This window comes from Chlorocebus sabaeus, chromosome 25 (assembly GCF_047675955.1).
Source record: "Chlorocebus sabaeus isolate Y175 chromosome 25, mChlSab1.0.hap1, whole genome shotgun sequence".
Lineage (NCBI taxonomy): Eukaryota > Metazoa > Chordata > Mammalia > Primates > Cercopithecidae > Chlorocebus > Chlorocebus sabaeus.
Genome location: NC_132928.1, coordinates 69,308,110 through 69,326,775, shown reverse-complemented (window position 1 = coordinate 69,326,775; position 18,666 = coordinate 69,308,110). Strand labels below are relative to the sequence as shown.

At 40.4% G+C, this 18,666-nt stretch overlaps 1 protein-coding gene across 3 annotated transcripts in view; it reads right to left on the bottom strand.

Annotated features, from left to right (window-relative positions):
• Positions 1-1,054: 1,054 nt before the first annotated feature.
• GNPAT (glyceronephosphate O-acyltransferase) overlaps positions 1,055-18,666 on the bottom strand; it is a 34,346-nt gene continuing 16,734 nt past the window's right edge. For all 3 annotated transcript variants that reach the window (XM_007989784.3, XM_007989785.3, XM_073011847.1), the window contains 14 exons: positions 17,781-17,957; positions 15,621-15,750; positions 13,076-13,203; positions 12,709-12,784; positions 12,333-12,484; positions 12,091-12,221; positions 10,594-10,817; positions 7,499-7,741; positions 6,104-6,183; positions 4,751-4,891; positions 3,484-3,583; positions 3,306-3,399; positions 2,608-2,669; positions 1,055-1,343 (listed from right to left, as the gene is read on the bottom strand). In XM_007989784.3, the coding sequence (XP_007987975.1) occupies positions 1,300-1,343; positions 2,608-2,669; positions 3,306-3,399; positions 3,484-3,583; positions 4,751-4,891; positions 6,104-6,183; positions 7,499-7,741; positions 10,594-10,817; positions 12,091-12,221; positions 12,333-12,484; positions 12,709-12,784; positions 13,076-13,203; positions 15,621-15,750; positions 17,781-17,957 (1,782 nt within the window). In that variant the 3' untranslated portion in view covers positions 1,055-1,299. The remainder of the gene's footprint in view (positions 1,344-2,607; positions 2,670-3,305; positions 3,400-3,483; positions 3,584-4,750; positions 4,892-6,103; positions 6,184-7,498; positions 7,742-10,593; positions 10,818-12,090; positions 12,222-12,332; positions 12,485-12,708; positions 12,785-13,075; positions 13,204-15,620; positions 15,751-17,780; positions 17,958-18,666) is intronic.

The following is an 18,666-nucleotide window of genomic DNA, read 5'->3' as shown; positions in this document are numbered from 1 at the left end:
CCATGGCACTTCAATTTCAAATCAAACATTTTACAAGGGTTTCTAAGTCAACAAAATATATGTTGATGCTTGCAGCTACGCACTAAATTGTATCACCTACTCCAAAATTCCTGTGTTGAAACCTTTAACCCCAATGTGCCTATATTTGGAGAGGAGTCTTTGAGGTGATTAACATTAGATGAAGTCACGAGGAGGGCCTCATGATGGGATCAGAGAACTTGTTTCTTCTCCGAGTACACCCAGAGGTCATTCTGAGCACACAGTGAGATGGCAGCCACCTACAAGGCCAGAAAGGGGCCTCAAAATGAACCTACTTTGCAGGCACTTTGATCTCGGACTTTCAGTCTCCGCAAATGTGAGAAAATAAGTCTGTGTTTAAGCTGCCTAAGCTGTGCTTAAGCTGCCTAAACTATGTTTAAGCTGATGTGTTATGGCATCCTAAAACTGACTAATACACCTGCCTCTGTCTTCAATTTTGCTATCTGCAACTCTTGTTCCAGCCATGTTGATTTTTTGGGAGCTCCGGAACCTGTCCCAGGACGTCCTGAACACTACTCTCTCGGCACACTGCACTCCACTGTCCCTTCCTCCGTCACTCCAACCCTGCCACTCTAGGGGCTGGCTCCTGCTCAATCCAGTTCTCAGCTTACATGTCACTTCCAGAAGTGGCTACCTGCCAAGGTTTCTGGTGTTTACCTACTTACTCTAAATTTCTCTTCTCTTGATTTCTTACACATATTTATGGCGCATCACATAGCATCTTTTTGTTGCACATGCTTGACTAATTCATTTTTGCTAATTAAGGCCCTTGGATGGCCAAAATTTAAAGTAAGCTAGCTAATTTATTAAGTATCTCTGTCAAATTTGTACTTGTTTCAGGCAACTTTAATTAAAGCAAGCTACAAATAATGTAGAGATGCCCTTTTCAGTATTTTCTTTTACTATCCAGAGCGCTCAGTGATATCAATCTTTCATTCAAAAGTCAAGTCAAAGTTTAATATATAGAGTAAGCTGAAAAGTGGTAGTGAAATGAGCTGAGCTTTGCTTTTCCAAACATGTTTCCAAAAGTTTATTTTAAAACACACGCATAGTGTTGGATACAAATGCCTTTTAACCACGGTGGTGGGGAAGAGTAGACGGACTGCTTCCAATGATCATCTCTTCCTTCTGTGTCCACTGTTCTCAGAGTCTCAGGGAGTACGAGAGGATGCTTCTCTTCCTTTACTTCCCTGTTTGTTGTAATGAGTCCTTCGATGACAGTAATTATGTGACGAATTTTCCATAACTACTTGCCGATTATTAAAGTTTTGCAGCAGCTGGTTTTCCTATTGGTGTCTTACAACCTAAGATGAAAAAAGAGGAGCAGCTCATGAAATGATGCTGATTTTGCCCTTCCTCACACAGCTGTTCCTTGGGCGACTGTCCAGGGGAGGCGCTGGACACTTGTGCAGAGCTTCAAAGGCTGGCCAGTACACATGGGGAAGCCAGTCCCCTCCACAAGGGAAGCGTTAGATGCTCCAAGAGGGGACGGTATGGCCAGAGCCACAGGGCCAGGGCCAGGAGTTGAACCCCGTCATGTTTTCTGAATTCCAGTCCAGTATGTTCATGCTCACATCACATCTGTTTTCTGTGATTAAGTAATTGATTCCGTCACCCTCACGGGGCGAGGTGTTTGTGGTTGCTGTAGGTATATACACCTCTTCAGACATGATATAAATAGGAGACTGGGATTTCGGCCTACATATTTTTTTCTACAAGGTCTAGTACTTCCGCCTTCCCGATATGCGTCAACTACCCCATTGCCCTTCTACCCTTTTCTTCAACCATTCTCCTTTTCTGTATGCCCCATTCTGATCTTCCGCAAATCCCAACAGACATCTATTAAAGCTCTTCCATGCAGGTTTGACGATGTACTGAATTAAGATTAGGTACAAAAACAGTACTTGTAAGATGATCCACTCAACGACATCATGCTATTCAAAAGGCAGATTATTTTTTCCAAATGTTAACACCTTCCTTTCTAAAATGGCCCCATCATTGCGAGGAAAAGTGTTCTTGACCCCCTCTGACTGTATCTCTATTTATGTCAACACTCAAGGACTCTTATGTCAAGGAAGACAACACTCAAGGACTCTCTTTGGGCTGGACTATTTCTTTGTCGCTGTTAGGCTCGGATTATTCTGCCAAGGATGTGCTATCAGCTCCTAATTCTGAGTTCAGAAAGTCTACATGATAGAGACACTGACTCTAGTCCCTCACTTGGGAAAGAAGCAATGCCAGACAGACAGTGAGAGCATCAAAGAGTGGAGATGAGGTACTCTCTCTGAGGCAAGGATGTGAAGGGTCTGGGCCTCTGGCTGAGGTCAGTCATGTTAGGGACTGACTCTACTGTGTAAGACTGCTTCTTTTATGCCTGTTGTGATTTGTTAATTTTCTTTGTGCTTTCTCTTTAGCTTGAGAAAATTCTAGACTACGTAATTCCCTGTTTATATTAGAACTCTACTACTTACTGATCATTTCAATAAAGTATTTGGTGCCACAGTATACTTTCTTACTTTAATTCATCAACAAAATGTGAAAACTTGTATTTTATTAAACTGCACTTACCAAGCATTTCTTCTAATTTGGTTGTGGCAGGTTCATTCACATTAAATATACAGTTATTATTTCTAGGAGAAAATAACAAGCTTTATTATTACATAAACTCTGGGGAAAAGAAAACTTTTATATTTTATTCCTGACGGTAGCTATTGTAAGACTACTTTTCAATTGACTTCCTCAAGGCTGGTCCTAAGTAGTCCAAAGGCCTCGGGCTCCTGTCCCACCTCCTGGCTTCTTGCTTCATTCTTCTGACCACATAAGAGACATGACTGTCAGAGTTTACATATTAAGCTTTATCACTGTTAAATTCAACCACTTAGAAGAACATATATCTATATGCTTATACATATATACATGTATCTATATATGTATTATGTATTTATGTGTGTCTATGTGTATATACACTCATATGCCCACTACACTCCCGAAAATCTTTCTTGTAATTATAAATTTCAACATTAAGTAAAAGCAAAAATATTGGCCTAAAGTTCTTTCTTTCTTTCTTTGCTTCAGTTGCATTTCTATTCATAACCACATACAATTTTCCGGGTAACCTGTACTGAATTAATTAATTAGAGGAAGGATAAGGAAAGTGTAATATAACGTTTCCTGGATCATCTATTTCTACATCTCTGGATTTTTAGCTCAAATGTGATTGGTTTCCTTGTTGTTTGAGCACTCATGGAATCTTGTACAGTACTTACATCTTCTTCTTCTCCACTACTCCGAGCCTCACACAAGCTGCTAAGGCATTTTTCTGCACATCGGAAGATAATACATCATAACACTGAGAGGTACCTAAAGTCAGGGGTGAGGAATAGTTAGTTGACCAGTTTTTATTCTCAACTAAAAGAAATCAGCACCCACAGAACAGTGACCGACCTTGATCGAGAAGCTGACTTGTGAATTTCCTGACTGCGGCCAAGTACTGTTCCTCATTGAAGTGGTCCTCTTCTTCACTCAAAAGGTACTTGCAAATTATCTGATTTTTTAAGAGGAAGGATGAGGGGAACAGAATGAGAAAAAGGATAGCCAAATTCAACAGAATAGTAAATAACTTTACATTGCCCCTCTTAAGAGAAAGACATATCACAGCAGAGCAGCATGAAGACCCTCTAAGGAATGAGCACAGAAAAACCAAAGAATTTTTAGGACATCTCCTTTGAGATTACATTACATTTTACAATTAGAAAAAGGTTTAAAATAATAATGACATTTATTAAAGTATAATTTCTCACTTCAAGGGGTACAAGTTAATTACCATCAGCTTCACATCTCTTATGCTACTTGGGAAGAGAGGGGTCAGATTTTAATAACTTGGCTTTTTTTCCCTAAATACACCTAACAAAGTACCATACCCTAAAATACTTGATGATTTCTACTGTAGAAAGGTGATTAAGGGCAGAACTAGCATTTATCAAATGCTCAGTAAGTGCCAGACTTTGTGCAAGGAGGCTGAATGAGTTATTTCACGGACCACAAGCACCAGGAAGTGGGTCCAGGTACCCAGAGCCAGTGCATGTATTATATAAACAGAGCCGAGTCACAGCATCCTCTTCTCTCAAACATGTGGAAGTCCTTCCTACAGTTTATGTTTCAGACTCTTTCTCGCCTGCTGAGTCCTGGCACAATTCCTGCTGGGCAACATACCATCCCCTCTCTAACTACTTCCAAGAGCTCTGACAAACGCTTTCAGATCTTGCACTTGAACTTTTTCTTTCCATCATAAACATCTGGTGATCTGTAACTGACTTTATGTATCACTCAAGTCTTGCCTTTACTGAGTGCCTGGTATATATCAAATCTCGAGGTTACATATTGACTGACATGAAGACCTCATTAAGACATGAGACACAGTATGACAGGTGATGCTTGGGTGTAACTGTGGTCCTGTGAATGCTGTGCTCATGGATGGCATCACTAAGCTGTTGTCCTCTTGGGTCTGTAATGAACCAAGCTTCCTCCTGAATGCAGGGAGCAAGGTCTCACTGGTGAGGTGAAATCACTGATCGTATTAATCACTCTCTCTCCTTCTTCCATTTACCTGGGGAAGATACCTGCCCTTCAGACTGGAAATAAGCACAGGGTGAGAATGTCTTATTATATTTGATACGGGGGGCATGAAGGAGAACTTGCCAAATTTACATACCTGATAGCTTTCCACAAAAGGTTTAAAGAGTCCTATTAAAAATTCTAACACAGTATTTCCTTTCTCTGTAACTAGGATGTCTTTCGTAGTCACTTGTATGGCTTCACTTTTACAAAGCAGGTAACAGCCTTCTTCAAAGTCCTAGAGGTGAAGAGGAAGCCATAGTGCTCATTGAGGGTAATGGGTATAGTGCCCAGCTCAATACATGTACTCCCTCATCTAGGTTAATGGGTACACCGCCTGTCTCAATATATGCAGCCACATGCCCTCAGACAACAGAATACCAGCTATTTCCCCAACTTCCAGAACAATTCTGTTGTGAGATAGTAGCCAGAGAAGCACTGTTCTACATTCAAAATGTTTTCAAACACACAACGTTTCTGAGCCTTACAAATCGCAAACTGGGTGATGGATTTTCTTTCACTTTGCAGAACCACTACTTAATTTAAATAGGAAATACATACAGCAAGTCCTAAAAATACTTAGATTTATGCTATGGTTAAAATTTCCAGCACTCCTGTTTCACTCCCTACAGAATCAAACCTCTTATCCTTAAAGCACACAAAAACCTAACATGCCTCTCATCTACTCCGTCACTTCCCACTTCAGCCAAGCAGCAGTCCAGTTCTGCGAGCCTGATGACTCCTCAGCTGTCTAGACCAGGCAGGACCACCACTCGCTACTTTCAAAGTAAAAGGCACTTGCCCGGGTGACTCATTCTAACAACTTGCTAACAGGAAAATGAGTGCAGATTTTGTTTTGTTTTGTTTTGTTTTTGAGACGAAGTCTTGCTCTGTCACCAGGCTGGAGTGCAGTGGCACAATCTCGGCTCATAGCAACCTCCACCTCCCAGGTTCAAGTGATTCTCCTGCCTCAGCCTCCTGAGTAGCTGGGATTACAGGCACCGCCACCACGCCCAGCTAATTTTTGTATTTTTAGGTAGGGACGGGGTTTCACCATGTTGGCCAGGATGGTCTCAATCTCTTGACCTCGTGATCTGCCCGCCTCGGCCTCCCAAAGTGCCGGGATTCCAGGCGTGAGCCACCGCGCCCGGCTGTGTGCTGATTTTTAAACGTTTACTAAAATAAAGTTAGTTTAGTTGCAACGGCCACACTGATAGTTCAAAGAATGACTCTCCTCTCACGAGATAATCCCTAAGTTATTAACTAAACTTGACCAAGAATCAAACTAGAGTCTGCTGAACTGTGAGCACCCCAGTTTCTCTTGAAGTCTGCCCCACTTTGCCTTGAAGAAAGGGATGGCACACTGCCTGAGACATATCTGTGAATTCACCCCTAACGTTTCTAGAACTCACACTGCAAACACACTTGCTCTTTGTTGTAAGCAGTTTACCTTTAGTGTGTTTCCTGGAAGGAAGATGAACTCATCTGCAAAAACATCACGTAGGAAGCGAAAGCAACTGTAGACATCCTCTGGAAATAAATTTATGACATAAAATTACAACATTGCCCTTTCAACTTTAAGGGAGTACCAGGAAGTCCTTACTATCACAAAATGTATTTCAAAGGCATATTTTATTCATGTAACAGGGACAAGAATTAAGTCCCCTGAGGGAAGCTAAATTAAACCCAAATCTTATCTACAGAGTGAACTATGGTCTAGCATAGTTTGTTCTTTTTGTTTTTTTGTTTTTTGAGATGGAGTCTCGCTCTGTCACCCAGGCTGGAGTGCAATGGTGCGATCTGGGCTCACTGCAACCTCCGTCTCCCGGGGTCAAGCGAATTCTCCAGCCTCAGCTTCCCAAGTAGCTGGGATTACAGGTGCCCGCCGCCACGCCCAGCTAATTTTTGTATTTTAATAGAGACAGGGTTTCACCATGTTGGTCAGGCTGGACCCGAAGTCCTGATATTATGATCTTCCTACCTTGGCCTACCAAAGTGCTGGGATTACAGGCACAAGCCATTGCGCCAGGCCCTAGCATAGTTTTTAAATGATTGAATATAACCTACAACCAGTAGAAACTCAGTAAGACATCACAGTCCTTAGAGGCCAGGACACTTCATTTTTCCCTACGCCGTGGCTCCCTAGTAGGGAAGGAAAGGTACTGATTTCTTAATTTCCCTCTATATTCATATTTCCTGGTATCTTTACTGTATCTGTAGCACTTTTCCTTAGAATCACTGTGGACCTTTGAAAAGCCAAAACCAAAACCAAACACCAATGGCTGGCCCATACCCCAGGTCAACTGAAGAAACTTTGGGGTAGGGTCCACTCCCCTCGTAATTCTAACATGGGGCCTTGACAGAATGCCCTGGCCTTGACTACAGGCTCCTGTGAACATGACCTGTGCTGTACTCATTTTTACACTCCTAATGCAATTAGAATGAGACCGTGCATCTTGTTAGTACTCATCTACTGCTGACTGCTCACCTGCCCACCTGCCTTTGCTGGATCAGGGAGCTGGCACAGCAGAAACAGTGCTGCAGACCAGGAAGTAGAGAACTGTACTCAAATGCCAGATCCTTCTCTCAGTAATTATGAAACTTTCTAGGCCTCATTTTCCATATTTATAAAAGGAAAGGTTTAGATTATTTGCAGGTCCTCCCAATTCCAAAATTCTAAGCAGATGAACAAGTATTTGGGGAACAAAGCTAACTTTTTCTCAGTGATACGCCTGCTCTTCACTGGGGTGAGGCTGAACATTACAAAGCTTCAAATGTTGCTCCCTAAATGGAATGGAATGGTCAGACCTCTTCTAAAACTCAAGATTGCATTCCTGAAAATTACCTTTCCTGAACCCTGGTGTCATCCTCAATGCCATTGCTACTAAGGATGGACGGACAAAAATGTTGAGCAGCTGGTTCCTATAAGCTGAGCACATGAGGAGAGTGACGTGCTGGAAAATAAGTCCATCGACCACTTCTGAGTCTCCGGAGTCCACTTTCAGAATCACCTTGTCTCTGACAAGGCTGGCGATGTTGGAATGCAGAAGAATGCTGGCCTGGACAACTTCTTCAGCAGGTTCATTATCTACACACAAAGACAATTCATTCAAACAACATGGGTCACTGCAGGGAGTCTTGGGCCTAGTGGGCATTAGCGTTATTAACAGTAACGTGACAGATGCTCATTTTCAAGTGACAGCTTTTAGTGTCTACCAATTATAGTAATGATACCAAATGTGAAGAAAATTTTAAAAGTACTATTTCATAAACAAATTCTTTCTCTCTAAGGACATGTAACATACTTTCTTACCCCAAATTTGTCAGCCATTCTCAAGGCACATCAGTTTCTACTCTGAGAATGAACACCACTTCTGTGTACTTCAGGAACCAAGGGAATCTAAAGTTTTGTAACAGCAAGTTACGTAACTGGAAAGTCACATGCATGGGAATGTAAGAAGACTAAGACAAAAAGGCCCATGATTAGTGTACGAATACATTACAACATACAACACACACACACACACACACACACACACCCTTTGCTTAGACCTATACCAAGATGGTAAAAATAACAGTTTGCAGTTTTCCCCAAATCAAAGATAACTAAAGAGGCAGATCCATGGCAGTTCTTGGTAGCTTATCACCTGACATACTGGCCTGCAGACAGCTGCCAGGCAGGTAGAATTACAGAAGCATAATGAAGAGATGGTGATATTTAACAAATATTCTCAGCATGGAAAATTATTCTACGGTTAACCTGAGCCAAAGAGCTGGCTGGCAGTGGCACACTGCTCAAGTATGGTGGCAAGTTCTGCTACTGCTTCAAGGCAGGGACAAGTAAGAGGTATGGCTTCCTCCTGGACTTGATCACATTCATTCTTGACCAACTTGCCTTGTCTCAGCTTGCTCAACTGAATAATATTTTATGTGAAATGATCATAAAAAGCTTGAGATATACACATGCTTAGGAATGTGGGGTAATCTGCATAAAAAAAGAAAAAAGCAACAGAACTGTAGTGGTACTGAACAGACACTCTTAACTATGGATCAGTCATGGCATTTATCTCATCTCGAAAAAGCAAAACACTTTAGAAAACAAGTACCTATGTTTTCATATGTTCTTGGGCCGAACAACGACGGGTTTGAGCCCTTTCAGCTATTTCTCATGACACCCACCACTTGCTACCTTGTATCATAATCAACACGTCCTTTGCCTCCTACCAGACCATCATAGCACTGAGAACAGATGTCTGATTTGTCTCTTTCTTGGTGACTGGCATTTTTGTCAGTAAATCCTCCTCATCTCTTGGCTGTGGCCTGCGTGATTCTACTGCTGTGGCTCAGGCATCCTGCAGAAATCTCACTGGGACAGAGCAGCCTCCTAACTTGTTTCTCTACCTCCAGTCTTCTGGTGGTGGATGGTGGGGAGGGGGCGGGGAGGTCCATCTTTATTTTCCATCTACCCCTCATCCCCCATCTGGGCCAACATTTTAACATCACTGATGAATCCCTGGGGCCCAAGCCTGCCATCTTGCATTCCTCATCCCTGCCTTGGCGAGGCTCCTCTCCTGGTCTTCCTGAAGGGTTCAAAAGTCACTTCTGTGAAATCTTCCTGAGTATGGTCCCTTTCCTCTGCACAACTCTTAGGAACCCTCTGCAGCACGCACATCACTCCTTGTCTCTGTTCACTGAACCCTCACAACTTGTTTACACATGACCCACCCACCCTGCCCTCTGCAACCCAGGGGAACCTCCAGGATGGGGATGGCATCTTGTTCATTTTCATATCTGTGGTAGTACCCAGCACAGATGAGGTATTCAGTATTGGGTTGATCAAAGAATACTAGGTACTTGACTTCAAATAATTTTCTGGTCTTAAAAAAAAACACATTTCCAACTGTAGTCTGTATTTTTTTTTTTTTTTTTTTTTTTTGGTGAGATGGAGTCTCGCTCTGTCGCCCAGGCTGGAGTACAGTGGCGCGATCTTGGTTCACTGCAAGCTCTGCCTCCAGGTTCAAGCAGTTTTCCTGCCTCAGCCGCCCGAGTAGCTGGGATTACAGGCGTGCACCACCACGCCCAGCTAATTTTTGTATTTTTAGTAGAGATGGAGCTTCACCACGTTGGTCAGGCTGGTCTAGAACTCCTGACCTTGTGATCCGCCTGCCTAAACCTCCCAAAGTGCTGGGATTACAGGCATAAGCCACCATGCCCGGCCTTTTTTTTTTTTTTTTTTTTTTTAAGAGATGGGGTCTCACTGTGTTACTGAGGCTGGTCTCAAACTCCTGGGCTCAAGTGATCCTCCCACCTCAGCCTCCCAAGTAGCTGGGATTATAGGTGTGTGCCGCCATGTCTGGCTAGGATTCATGACTTTATTTTCCACTGTGCTAGGTGCCAAGGAAATGGTATTCTAGTCCTCAAGATATTTAGAGTCTTGTAGTGGGAAATAACATGTAAACAATTATTCTCAAATAATCAATGTGCTGTGTTCACTGTGTCCTTTAGTGATAGAAACAGATCTGGTGTCCTTTCTCTTTTTTGAGACGGAGTCTCACTCTGTCACCCAGGTTGGAGTGCAGTGGCACGATCTCGGCTCACTGCAAGCTCCGTCTCCTGGGTTCACACCACTCTCCTGCCTCAGCCTCCCAAGTAGCTGGGACTACAGGTGCCCGCCAGCACGCCCGGCTAATTTTTTCTATTTTTTTAGTACAGCCGGGGTTTCACCGTGTTAGCCAGGATGGTCTCAATCTCTCGACCTCATGATCCACCCGCCTCAGCCTCCCAAAGTGCTGGGGTTACAGGTGTGAACCACTGCACCTGGCCTGTCCTTTATTTTTCTGAGCAATCCTTTGCTCAAGTCCTCTATAGATTTTTCAGGTCCAGGTTATAACTCTTCCAAATTAAGCAAGCATTCTCAACACATATGTCCTACCTACATACCGGGCCAAATGAGAAACCCTCCAAATGCCTGGGTTAAGCCTTTTAGCCATAAAGTCTTTTCCACCAGAGCATCAAAGTCCATGGATGGCCGGTTCTGAAGCAGAACAGCAACTATTAGGGTCCAGGGGCTCAAAACCATGTTTTCAACTTGCAGAAGCTCCATTTTGTAGGCAACTTCAGTGACAAAGGCATGCATGTCCTCAGACTGTTTCTGAGGAATGTATCTAAAAGGAAGAGCACAGAGCAACAAATTACAGTTCTGCTACTTAGACAAATTGGGATGGAAAAAGACTGACCTTTTAGAAGGCTTCTCATACTTTTTGCCAACTGAATTCTCTCAGGTCAGGTGCAAACAGTATTCCTTTGCTTTACTATGGTGTAACCTGATGATACATTTCTGGAATATGCTCTTGAGAGGTGGTAAAAATAGTGAAGGGGTCCAGGGTCCTATTAGTCCTGGTTCCAGGGAAACAACTTTTGTTGCTTCCTAAATAGGATACATCATTTCTCTGAGAATGGATGCCTGCCCCAGTAGACTGAATTACTGTCTTTTCAGAATCTGTAGTGCACTGAACATATCTCCATTGTGGAACACACTTATCAGATTATATAATAACTATTTTATACTGAATGGGTGCCATTCAGTTTGTCTGACTTCATGCATGGATTACCACACTTTGAACAGTACGATAAGGCCTACACAGAGCTGGCTGGAGCAGAGACACACACATGACCTAAAAATTGCCACACAAAGTCATTAATGAGAAAGATGCAGCCAGTAAGGGTGCCCTGTACTAGGTAATAACTTGCCAATCCAATTTGAGATCTAAAGAGAGAAAGCCTGTGGCAGGAAAAAAACTAACATAAGCTTCTGTGATGACTAATGTAGCTGCTGGGAAACTGCTGAAGCTACAGATAAGTTGCAAATGATGCTGCAAGCACATGAGGCCTGGAGGGGCAGATGGTTTGTCTCCCTTACTTGTCCAGGTATATTTCTCTTAATTAAGAAAACTCATATGTATATCTGTGTTCTGTATCCTGAAAGAACCTAATATATTTTCTTGCCCATAAAACTATAACCTTCTTGAGACTAAGGACTCACTCCCATTCATTACCATTATGCAATCCTTTCTAGGGTCAAAAATAATAGTGCATACTTTGGCTAGGCTACCAATAGTGCTCAACAATTCCTGTACATATCCTTGTTAATAACGGCATTATTTCTTACCACTTTAGTTCCCCTGAGAAACATGATCATGGTCTGATTTTGTATATTTGACATACATATCTTACAGCTCATCACTTTTTTGGGACAAACACATAATTCTTCATTAATTGAAGGTTTCCACTGATGAAAACGGAATGATAACAGCATTTCTGATCATTTTCTCTGTGATCTTAAGTAAACCAAGAGAAGTGGTCAACTCCAGAATCGCAACTCACACCTTTGGATTTTAATCCTCATTTCTAAGACAGTTATTAAAACACAGGTCACACCTTGGAACCAAGTTATATGAGCTCCGACTCATCCTCCCAGCTGCCAAAGATCGAAGTGACACAGGATCTCCAAAGTACACATGGATGCTTCCAAAATTTTCAGAGAGAATCCTTCTGGCTTTCAACAACCCCTAATAGTACCATAACAGGGGAAAAGAAAACGAAAAGCGGTAAATTTAGAAATTAGTTGATGTTATCAGTCAGCACATTCTCTCAGTTAGGCTAAAATCAAGCTCACGTACAGTTGTTGATTCTTTTGGTTTAGGAACCCCTAGAAGTTCATACACATAAAGAGTTTCTTCCAAGATCTTATCGTAACTGATACTAATTGGGACAAGGTAGGTATCAAAAACTTCTCTTTTAAAAAATGGCTCCATCACAATATTCAGAAGACCTGCAAAACACAGGGAGAAATGCTTCATCAACATATTGAAGAGCAGAGCAAACATGGGCACATAACAGAAAATACTAAAAGCATACATTATACACTAACCCGTAAATACCAACAGTTACACATTTACACTTGAAAAGAATATCTTGTTAAATAAAGTGTCAAGTTGTATGCAGCAGCTGATGTCTTTGGGTTTGTATTTTTCCTTTTAATCTGTAGTGACCTACCAAATTTAGGAGTCAATGTCTTGGCAGAGCGGCTTCTTGTCCCTTCGAGGAAAAATTCAACAGGAGCATAACCATTCTTTAAAGAGAAAACAAACAAAACACAAAACCCATTGCCTACTCTCAAAACGATAAATGCTTCTTTTGATTCCTTTTCCCAAGCTCCCTCCCAAGCTTCCTGAACAAACACAGCTTACGGTGAAAATTAAACAAGAGAGACACACAGATTAAACCAACTGCTGCGGTTATGAACAGTTCTTGAGGGAAAGCGAAATAGCTAAGTGTTCTATTCAGAAGTTAAGAGTTTAAATGAGCAAACATCAGTGAAGAAAATATGGCTGAAGAGTACTTGGGAATTCTTTGCATTTACCCGTAACATAGTTTTTACGTATTCAGAGAACACAGCCCAGTAGAGTTTATTGCCACCAAAGGTACGCCGCATGAAAAAGGCACCCGACATTCGTAGCAGCTCACCAACCATTTTCATTCCCAGGAAGTCTAAAAAAGAGGGGATAATATTTATTTGCAGATCTTGATCTTGAAATCGTCTATAAAGATCTAAACTTAAACATTCTTATTTTTCATTTCTGTTTTATTGTTTTATTTTATGAGACAGGGTCTTGCTATGCTAGCCAGGCTGGTCGCAAACTTCCTGGCCTCAAGTAGTCCTCCTGCCTCGGCCTCCCAAAGTACTGGGATTATAGGCATAAGCCACTGTGCCTGGCCTAAATTCAAACATCATTAAGAAAGATTTCATAAATGTAAGATACCCCTATGATATTATTATACTTTGACATTAAAAAGCATAAGAGATATCTAATAGAATTATAGAAAAGAGGGGATTCTGTGGGGCAGGTGCTCACTGGGAGGTTACCTTTCGCTTCTCCATACACCACTCCATTTACAAGTAGGTCAGCTAGAGACCACGGGCAACAGCAGAGCAACATCACAATGACACGATGTCAATTTCTTTAGTCAGTCATGCTCCTGAGCCTGACAACAGACCAATCTGTGCCCTACATGCTCTGGACAGCCAGGCCAAACCAGCTCTCATTGTTTTCCTACCAGGTAAAAATATCAACCTATTTTTGTTGGAAGAGATTAAATAAGGCAAATCTTGTAAGAAAGGAAGATTGCTACCAGCAGTTTTTAAATAGTCTTTCTCTTCGTTTCCCCTAATTTTCAAATAACGTCCTCACAAGTTTGTTCAGACGAAAATGCTTTTAAAGTGCTTAAGTTCTTGGCAGTTTTAACCTTACCATTCACTGCATTTATTAACAAAGGTGTATACTTGAATCCCGGCTTTCCTGGCTACCCTAAAAGGGAGTGGATAAACAACTTATATGCCTTGGCAATCCTACTTTTAGGAATTGATCTTACAGGAATAAAAGCACTAATATAAAAATATATTATGACATTGTTTATAACAGTAAAACTACTAAATTATGAAATATCCACATTGCTGAATATTATACAGCTATTAAAATTAATGTTAGACATGAAGTTAGACCCTTAACTTATACCATATACAAAAATTAACTCAAAAAAACCAAAGACCTTAATTTAAGACCTGAAACCATAAAACTCTTAGGAGAAAACATAAGGGAAAAGCTTCATGACCTTGGATTTGGCAATGATTTCTTGGATCTGATACCAAAAGCACAGGGAACCAAAGAAACAAATAGATCAATTAGACTATATCAAAACTAAAAACTTCCATGCATCAAAGAACACAATCAACAGAGTGAAAAGGGAATCCATGAAATGGAAGACAATATTTGCAAATAATCTGTCTGATAAGGGGTAAATATCCAGGATGTAGAAACAATTCCTACAACTCAACTAAAAAACTCGCAAACAACCTAATTAAAAAATAGGCGAAGGACATGAATAGACATTTCCCCAAAGATATACAAATGGCCAATAAGCACACGAAAAAGACGCTCAGCATCACTAATCATTAGGGAAATGCAAATCAAAACTACAATGAGATACCACTTTACACTCATTAAAATTATTATAAAATATATCAGAAAATAACAGGTGTTGGCAAGGATGCAGAAAAACTGGAACTCTTGTGCACTGTTGGTGGGAATGTAAAACGGTGCAGCTGCTACGGAAGACAGTATGGTGGTTCCTCAAAAAATGAAAAAAATTACCACAAGACCCAGCAATTCTATATATACCATTTTTGGCATATATGTAAAAAAATGGAGAGCGGGGTCTTGAGCAGATGCGTTTCCAGCTTCAAAAAGGAAGGAAATTCTGACACATGCCGCAACACGGATGAACCTTGAGGGCGTTCTGTTAAGTGGAATATGCCAGTCACGGAAGACAAGTACTGTATGATTTCACTTCTATCAAATATCTAGAGTAGTTAAGTTCATACAGACAGAAAGTAGAATGCTGATTGCCCAGAGTCAGGCGGAGGGTAGAATGGGAAGTGTGTTTAATGGGTACCATTTCAGTTTTGCAGGATGAAGAGTTCTGGAGATGGAAGGTGTTGATAGCTGCATAACAATGTAAATGTACTTAATGCCACTGAACTGCATTTTTGAAGATGACTTAGATGGTAAATTTGATATTATATGTATTTTATCACAATTAAAAATAAACTTAAAAAAGTTAGATCTATTTATTGCCTAGAGAGGTAGCCATTAATATATTACCAAATAAAAACAGCAGAAGGCAGGTAATACCTGTAAGTAGTACAGTCTCATTTTTAAAGCCTACTCTAAAGAACCCTGTGTGCATGAACTGCAGATGTCTGTTCAGGCACAGTGAAGCACAGGACGAAGGACATAACTCAAGTTGTTCGGTGCTAGGACTGGAAGAAGGGAGGAGTCAGTACTGCTAGAATATGCCAGTGAACTTTTTAATTTTTACAGTTAAAACAATAGAAAAACAATACGTACCCATTCCTGCTGCTATAACTGGCACAGGCAAATCATAGTTGTATAGAATAAAAGACAACATCAGGAAGTCAATGTAACTTCGATGACTAGGTAGCAGAACAACAGGATGCTCCTGGATGGCTCTTTGTAGCTTGAAAGTAAATGTTACATTTTGAATAACTTCAGTTGTCATGTTATCAAATCACATCTCAAATCAGAAAATGGAAGAATAAGTCTATGTTTAGAGGGAATACCCATCCTCTTTTTCTGCCTTCCTACCATACACATAAACGATTTGCTCTGATAAGGTAAAAGTACTGTTTCTAGTTAAACAATTTCACATAACGAAAGAATATTAAAAACACAAATTTTTATGGGTCAGAATAATGGTAACAGTGACGATCGTTAACACATATTAGTTGGGCACTATATTAGCATCATTTTATATACAGTTGTTTTATGTGCTGTGTCTATACCGCGTAATTAACAAGGTCTAAGCCTTAGCTTCCTTGTTTGTAAAATGGTCATGCATCCAATAAATGGTAGAGCTGTGAATGGAACCCAAGTCACTGACTTAAAAAGCCAACTGTTAACCACTGTATTGAATTGGTTGGTTGTAGTACGAGAAAACAAAGCTTCTCTTGGAGAGATTAAAAAAAAATCTACAAATTCATAGGACAAGGTGAAAAGAATGGTATTTCTCTACGTGCTAGACTCACTGCCAGGGTGAATGGGTGTCATGTGGCTGGGAGGGATAATTTGAGTTTCCAAATATACTCCTCAGGCCATCAACCTCAAGATTCACTGGTATCCATGTGTTATCTGCTTTTTTGAAATCTAAATGTTCCTTAACAGAGGCCAGGTAATCTGTGATCATCACTTAAGACATGGCTCACCAACACCCTTGGTCCCAAACACTGTAACAGTCTCTGACAGATTCAGGGTATAAGTCAGCAATCTCGAAAACAGTCAGGAGGAAGAAGAAATATTTGACAGGAAAGTAAATGACTGAATTAAAACAAAATATTAAAAGGCACGAGGAGGAAGGCAAGTGAAGTTAAGAGCTTTCCTAAGAGGAAAAAAAAAAAAAAGTAAAAATAATCTCCATAAGGAAAGCTCTTTTTGAAATTAGAAAAGTCATCATTTGGCAATCATGAACATAATAACTAATTCTGGTAAAAATCATCAGTGGGTGCAAAAACGAGTAGGGTAAAGTATGATGCAAAACAGGATATTTAGCCATTCTCAAAGTGTCTTTTCACTATGCAATTAACGAAGATATTCATTAATTATAAAGGAAAAAATAATGACTTTACAGCAGGGAAACCTGGCGGTCATAACCATAACCAACTGATGGAAGCGAAACATCTCCAGTAATGAAACCAACAGGCACCATGTGCTGCTGATACGACGCACTGAGAAGAATGCATTGCTTCCAGGGTATTCCTAGCAAAGGTACACAACCTGAGCCTAGTACTGAGATAACATCACTCAAATACTCACATTCAAACCATTTCACACGACAAAATAATTAGCCTGTTCTTTTAAAAAAAAAAATTATCATGAAACACAAATACAAATACTAAGGAATTATTTTAGATTAAAAGAGTCTAATATGGAAGTGGATAAAGAACAAAGTTGAACACTTTCTCGTGCAACACATAAGCTAGGATTTTCTTTGGCTAGACAGGACACGACCAGGACAATTGGTGAAATACGAGTCAGGCCTGTATTACTAGTATTGGATCAATGTTAATTTCCTTATTTTAATACTTATACCATAAGATAATGTCCTTAATTACAGGAAAAACACAGCAGAGTATTAGAAAAAGGATAAAGGAAGTGCTGTAAGGGAATCTAGGTGAAGTATATACAGGAATTCTTTGCATTTCTTTTGTAACATTACTGAATATCTAACATTAAGTTAGTCTGTAAGTCTTAAGTTAGTCTGAAGCCTGTAGGTCTGCAGTTAAAAGGAAACCAAAAACAGAAAACAACCTTCAGAGATGCACCATCCTCTTCTGCCTAGACTGGAGGCCTGATGATTAGGCCCCAGGCTTTTGATGGACCAAGTGAGCTGTCCTTGAGTTGTTTAAATTGTGAGGGGTTGAAAAAGAGACTGTTTTTTTTTGTTTGTTTAAGATGATACTTTTTTTTTTTTTTTAAACAATCAATACTCACTTTCTGAATACCTTCTTCATTTACACACACCTTCGAGAAAATTTGTTTAAATATTTTGCTCAGGGTGAAGGCAAAAAACCGAATGGCTCCAAGACGCAGTTTGTGACTCATTTCATCTAAAATCTCACTAACTTCCTCTCGGAGGACATCCACAGATTGAAGGGATTCCTTGGAAAGCTAAAAGGAAAGGAAAAGCAGGAATAATTTCTAACAACAACAACAAAAAGAGAGAAAGCTTTACTCAAACCAGTAAGACTAATTCCAAATGAATTAATCTTCTATAACTCAAATATAGTGTCTTCTTAATTTAAATTGATACAACTTCCCAACCCAGTCATAGTAGATAAATGAGCCTATTTAAAGAAGGTTAAAGGCCAGAAATCAGAAGAAAAATGGCTTTCTAGGATAGCATTTTAGAGTGAAGAAAACACTTCACCTTTCCATTTGGTTTGTTAATAAGTTTACATCCAAACTCTCTAAAGCAAGTTGCTGCCCATAGTCTAGTGTCCTAGCAAATAGTGGCTTCTCTCAGTGTTTTACTGCAGCGCTCCACCAGCTGGCTCAATGCTATTACAAGGTAATATACAAGATTACATTGAAATTACTGACTCAGACTACATCAGATCTATCAAGTCATGGGCACACAAAGCCCCAAACTATCAAAGAATAATTAGTGAAATAAAGGATCTCAAAATGGAACTCATTTTATTCACATGGTCCTCTAGGTCTTTTGTAAAGAAACAAAATGTTTGCTGTGTGCTAGGACTGTCAAGGGCCTGACAGTCAGTTTCTATCCTTGAGGAAGCACTTATTTGCCCATTTTCATTGTCCCCCAAATAAGCACTTTGAAATGAAGTCTGTAGAATAAGTAATCCTTATGCTTCCC